The 6,278-nt window shown below is 48.6% G+C and overlaps 1 protein-coding gene across 1 annotated transcript; it reads left to right on the top strand.

Annotated features, from left to right (window-relative positions):
• Nucleotides 1–268: 268 nt before the first annotated feature.
• On the top strand, nt 269–5,708 carry Akap5 (A-kinase anchoring protein 5). Its single transcript, XM_051147798.1, has 3 exons — nt 269–570; nt 3,187–4,360; nt 5,153–5,708. Exons 2-3 carry the CDS (start codon nt 3,416–3,418, stop codon nt 5,495–5,497), a joined length of 1,290 nt encoding a protein of 429 aa, XP_051003755.1. The 5' UTR covers nt 269–570; nt 3,187–3,415; the 3' UTR covers nt 5,498–5,708.
• The last annotated feature ends 570 nt before the right edge of the window (nt 5,709–6,278 follow it).

Genomic DNA, 6,278 nt, shown 5'->3' on the forward strand with positions numbered 1-6,278 from the left:
TTGCTTTAATGTTCGAGGTGGGTTATGGTGGGAACATAAATTCAAACAGGGTTTTTGTGGCTATGAGTCTTAGGAAATGAAGGATCCTCTACCCTCTTCTTGCAGTCCTCCTGCACTGCCTTAGTGGTCCCTCTACCTCAGACCCTGATGTCATTTTGCAGCGGAGGTGCGTCCTGGGCGGGAGCATGGAGGTCTTCTGGGCGGCGGGGCAGTAGGCTGGCAGGTGGCTGGCTGAATTGGCTCCGCCCCGGACCGTAGTCCCGCCCCGGTACTCCACGCGTATTGGCGCGGCCAGCTGTCTCTCCTCGCTGGGGAGGGGGCGCGCGGCTGCGGTCCCTCTGCAGAGGGCTGCGCGCTTCACGGCCTCCGGTGCTCCCAGTTGTTCGGGCCCGTGCGCCTCGGCCTCGCGATCAGGGCTTCCCTGAGACTGCGACGATCTGGGTAAATGGAGACTCTGGATCAGGAATGAATGCGCTGAGCCCCTGGTGACAGCAACAGACCCCGGGGTCCTGGTCATCAGAGAGCGAGGGAGCGGAGACTGCAAGGTCGCTGATCCTCAGGCGTCTCCAGGTGGGTGACCCTGGGCAGTTCTGCCACCCGCTCGTTTCGCACGCGGTGCAGCCGGTGCCTTGGCACCGGTTGCCTAACCCTTTTCCTTCTTCAAGGCTTTTTGGGGGAACTGTGCTTTTCGGCTTCAAGCTATGATAATTCTGCAGATAGCTTGAAGCTAGGCTATCTGTTCCACGCCCCCGGTATTTTCCTTTCTGAGCACTTTATCCTGAGCTCTGTCTCCTGCTACAGGGGCGTCAAGCCTGGAGCGTCCTTCCTCCAGGAGGAAGCTTCGCGGTTTGTGTCTGGTGCTGGGAAAGGTTCTTTGCTCTGTTCGGATAGTGGTTGCTCTTTGCTGCTCAAGGGGGAAAGGGTGTTGTTTTCTGTGGCCTTAGACATGGGATTCTGCCAGGATCCAAGGCGATAGAGCTCCTCTCGAAGGTAAAGGCAAATCATTTGCAGACTTTACACTCTGCAAAGTTTTAACGCCTGCTGGCTGCATCCTTTCCCTGCCTCGAATACACTTGTTGGGGCGTTGATCCCGACAGTGATGTACATTAAAAGGAGCCTCTCGTGCAAACATCTAGACCATTCAGGTTAGTTTCAGATACTTCCCGGAATATGATCTCATTAGAATATTTCTTCTGTCAATACACACATCTCGGCTTAGAAGAAATGCTCGCTCGAGCATCAGGCGCTGACAGCACAGGGAAAGAAGACTTGGAGCCATTAAGACTGGGCTCTAGCGCTATTACAGTATGTGAGGAGAGACAGTAAATGTTATTTTGGCTTCATCATTATTCTAGAATTTTATGTTTCTGTGTAGAAAGATGAAACGCACAATACTTACCCTTAAGAACTCTTTCCTTAGATCTTGAAATGATTTTCCAGGGTTCTGGTTCTACAGAAAATTAGGAGCTAGTACCCAAATGAAAGCTCAGTGAGGAATGTACATGAAACCAGAATAAGGAAGCAGTCCCTTTGCCTAACTCAGGACATCCATCACCTAAAATTCATGGGGCTGTTGTTAGCTAATCACCCCAGGTTCCTATTCTTTAAGCCATGTCATTCTGTGGACGATGATGATGATGATTACTATGTTGGTGGCACTAAGAATCAAATCCAGAACCTTGTGGCATGCTAGGTTAATGCTCTGTCATTGAACTATATACGAGGCCAAAAGCTTAGTTTTATACTTTTTTCTACCTTAAGACAGGGTCTCACGCAGCCAGTGCTGGCCTCGACTACACTACATAACTGTGGATGACCTTGATCGATTCTCCTGCCTCCACCTCCCACTTGCTGGAATTATACTCCTTCCTGCACCACCACAACCAGCCTCAGATTAGCATCTGAAAGCAATTCACTTTCCCATGGACCTCAAAGCACAAGCTTCAGAAGCAGGCAGTCTTGGGTTAAACCTTAGCACTGTCGCCGCCGACTAGCTTTGTAGTCTCAGGCAGGCTGCTTAACTGCAGATGGAGATATCACCGCCTCCTCACTCTGGAACACTGGGGTGCAGGTTAGAGATGCATGAGAAAAGTGCTCAGCGCTGCCTTGTACACAAGAGTTGCGCAACCAACGCTGGCTGTTACAGTCACCAACTTACCTCCAGCTGTGAGCAGTTGCAATGGGAAAGTAGGAGTAGCCGACACTTCCGTGAAGATGTCGAAGTTACACAACCAGTTTAAGAGCAGAGAATGGCAGCAGTGCTGGGTTTTTCTGAGAGCATGTTTGGAAAGTAGCACCTTCTTGATGGAATGTCCATTTTTAGAACAGAAACCTTATGTTACAATGCAAAGAACAGCGGAGAGTCAAGATTTCTACTTCTAACTCTGGTCCCTCATCTAGCCTAAGGCTTTCTGCAAGCCCCACTGCCCACTTGGGAGCTCAATTTTGTCATTCATTAATCTTGAGTCATCTCCCAAGTCCCTAGCAGCACCACAGCTCTTCGCTGTACGTGATGAGAAAGTTGCCTGGCTTGCCTGTCTCGCTGCCCTCCGTTGTTCTTTGCTATTTGCTGAACTCTCTTTGTGGGGGCCATAAACAATTCATGGTGAGACCACTAAGGGCACAGTTGCAGCGTGGCTTCAAGCAAAGCGTTAACAAAAATAATAGAACAAAACGGGTTCACACTAAAATCTTTCTGATGAGGCAAAAACAAGCTTCAATTTATAACCATAAGTTGTTTTAGTATGTACCTCCATGAAACACATGCCCCATATGATACAGTTTATAATAAAAATAATAAGTTTCAGCTGGGTATGGTGGTGCACACCTTTAATCCCAGTACTTGGGAGGCAGAAGCAGGTGGATTGATGTTAGTTCGAGGCTAGCCTGGTCTACAAAGTGAGTCCAGGACCACCAAGGCTATACAGAGAAGCCCTGTCTCAAAACAAACAAACAAACAAACAAAAAAGTTTCCCCAGGGTAGTGATGGCACACACCTTTAATCCTAGCACTGCAGGGAGGAGGGGGTACACAGGCAGGCAGAGCTCTGAGTTCAGGGCCAGCCTCCTCTACAGAGTGAGTTCCAGGACAACCAGAGCTACAGAGAGAAACCTTGTCTTGAAAAGCCAAACAAAATAAAATAATAGGCTCACAGTGAAATAAAACCCCACTCTTTTCTCTCATCAGGTTGATCTTTGAATAAAGGAGAATTTTGTCCAGGAAAGAGTTTTCATTCAAAGAGGAAATTAAAAGACGAGATCATGAGCAACAGATAAACAAGGCATTTGTATCCTGAAGAAGCCATAGAAACAGGGCAGTGTAAAAGCAGGGCAGCAGCCTGGGAGACATTGGACTTGGTGTGATATTTTTGTCATCAAAGACTTCAGGAGGAAGAGAGAAGACACCTTTCCAGAGAATGAAAGAGTGCACCGTAAAAATGGAGGAGACCAGGGTTTCTGAGATTCAAATAGAAACTAAGGATGAGAAGGGGCCAGTAGCAGTGAGTCCTCAGGAAGAGAGACAAGAGAGAAAAACAGCCACACTTTGCTTCAAGAGAAGAAAGAAAGCAAACAAGATGAAGCCCAAAGCTGGTTCTGAGACTGCTGAGGTGACAAAGAAGTGTCCCCCAGAAGCGGGGGTTTCTCCTCAGCTGCAGCCAGCGGGGGCCTGGGCCTCCATCAAACGCTTTGTGACACGCAGGAAAAGGTCTGAGTCTTCAAAAAAGCCTAAGTTATCTGAGCCTGAAGCGCAGCCTGAGGATGTGGCACTTCCTGAAAAAAAGGCAAAATCCAGACTTAAGATTCCTTGCCTAAGATTCTCAAGAGGGGCAAAGAGAAGTCGTCATTCCAAACTCACAGAAGACTCAGGCTACGTCAGGGTCCAGGGAGATGCTGACGATTTGGAGATAAAAGCCCAGACCCAGCTGGCTGACCAGGCAATCCAGGGTAAGTCCACCCAGGGCCTACAGGAAGATGTGTTGGCGGAGGATGGTAAAGAGGGCCGCGAATCACATGTAAGCAACAGTGTCACATCAGCAGAGAAGGTGATTTCCGTAGAACTGGAATTAGAAAACCAGTCTTCTGCTATTCAGATGGAGACTACAGGGCTTGAAACGGAAACTAAAGTGATTACGGAAAAGCCAAGTGTACAAGCACAGCAAGCAAATCTATTTGAGAGCTCAGAAGCAGCTAGCCCGCAGCCAGTGGCTTCTGCGGCTCCTCCCTCACCAGCAGCCAAACAGCGGCGCGGTGTAGAACAACCCAGTGCCAACATCCAAGAGAGTGCACCAAGTGCGAAAGATGAGGGGAGTAGAGGGAGTGCTGCTGAAGAAAAGAAAGCAGAAGAAATTGCGCTGAGCCAGGCAAAGAAAGGTAAACTAATCCAGGCAGAGGAAGCTACAGTGGGCCAAGTAAAGGAAGCTACCGTCGTCCAAGCAGAGGAAACTATATTGAGTCAAGCAGAGAAAGGTAAACTGAGCAAAGCAGAGGAAATTACAGTGGCACAGGCAGAGGAAGCTACAGTCAGCCAGGCAGAGGAAGTTACAGCCAGCCAGGCAGAGAATGCTATAGTCAGCCAGCTGGAAGAAGCTACAGCCGGCCAGGCAGAGGAAGCTACAGTCAGCCAGACAGAGGAAGCTACAGTGTCCCAGGCAGAGGAAGCTACAGTGTCCCAGGCAGAGGAAGCTACAATAGGCCAGGTAGAGGAAGCTACAGTGTCCCAGGCAGAGGAAGCTACAGTGTCCCAGGCAGAGGAAGTTACAGTTGCCCAGGCAGAGGAAGCTGCAATTGGCCAGGTAGAGGAAGCTACAGTGTCCCAGGCAGAGGAAGCTATAGTGGGCCAGGCAAAGGAAGCTACAGTTAGCCAAGTAGAGGCAGCTATAGTTAGTCAGGCAGAGGAAGCTACAGTGTCCCAGGCAGAGGAAGCTACAGTGTCTCATGCAGAGGAAGCTACAGCCGGCCAGGCAGAGGAAGCTACAGTGTCCCAGGCAGAGGAAGCTACAGTCGGCCAGGCAGAGGAAGCTGCAATTGGCCAGGCAGAGGAAGCTACAGCCAGCCAGGCAGAGGAAGCTACAGCCAGCCAAATAGGGGCAGCTATAGTTAGTCAGGCAGAGGAAGCTACAGTGTCCCAGGCAGAGGAAGCTGCAGTAAGCCAGGCACCAGATCTGAAAGAAAATGGAATTGATGCAGAGAAACCCCGATCAGAAGAAAGCAAAAGGATGGAGCCAATTGCTATTATCATCACAGACACTGAAATCAGTGAATTTGATGTTAAGAAATCTAAAAATGTCCCTAAGCAATTCCTAGTTTCAATGGAAAATGAGCAAGTAGGGGTTTTTGCTAATGACGGTGATTTCGACGGGAGAACTTCAGAGCAATATGAAACACTCTTAATAGAAACAGCTTCTTCTCTCGTCAAGAATGCTATCGAGCTGTCTGTAGAACAGCTGGTGAATGAAATGGTTTCCGGGGACGACAAAATAAATGCCCTGCTACAGTGACTGCACTTCCAGATCACAGGAAGAGAGAGAAACCCCTTAAAAGATGGATTCTTTTATACGTTTGTGGCACTTCTTCTCTCTTAGTGATAAATTAGAGGCTTATCTTCTGTGGAATCGAAAGATACAATTCCAGCCCAGAAGTGCTAAAGAATAAATGAAGTTTATAAAACTCCGTCATTGAAACACAGTCAGTTCTGGACGGGGGTGTATGGGGGGGCACAAAGGGGGTGTCAGCTCAGATGACAGTGTGAAGTGACATACAGGGAGGTGCAGAAATGGCAGCTTTGACGAAGTGAGAGTATTTCTTGAGCACTTGGTATGCTAGATGCTCCCCTGGTCTCTACTGTCACAACGCTGGAACGCCGTGTATAGGTGACCACTGCATTCGCTTTTCTTTTCCAGTGTGTGTTCCTGTTGTTTCTAATGGTGAACTAGGCGGGTTGGTTTCTAGCCCTGAACAAGTTCCTGACAAACGCCATTCACAGGTTCCTTCAGCTAGGGAAGTAGTCAACAAGCATAAAAGCCCGGAAACTGGGAGTCTGTTTTCTCTCTCCATCTTCCTTGCCCAGCAGAACTGTATATACCCATCTGTGTGTGGCCCCATCTGCTGAGAACTTAAAAGGGGAATAGTGCTTTCTATCCAGAAGGCAAAGGATTCCCTTAGCAGGGGATTTTTTTATTTTTTGTTTTGGTTTTTGTTTTGGTTTTTTTTTTTTGAGACAGGGTTTCTCTGTGTAATACCTGGCTATCCTGGAACTCACTCTGTAGACCAAGCTGGTCT

Source organism: Acomys russatus, chromosome 1 (assembly GCF_903995435.1).
Source record: "Acomys russatus chromosome 1, mAcoRus1.1, whole genome shotgun sequence".
Classification (NCBI taxonomy): domain Eukaryota; kingdom Metazoa; phylum Chordata; class Mammalia; order Rodentia; family Muridae; genus Acomys; species Acomys russatus.

Bases quoted from the DNA above. Each gene is read 5' to 3' on its own strand.
- Akap5 (XM_051147798.1), top strand. From the start codon at position 3,416: ATGAAAGAGTGCACCGTAAAAATGGAGGAGACCAGGGTTTCTGAGATT. The intron at 4,361-5,152 runs GCAAAGAAAGGT...GCAGTAAGCCAG, and splicing joins AAGAAATTGCGCTGAGCCAG to GCACCAGATCTGAAAGAAAA.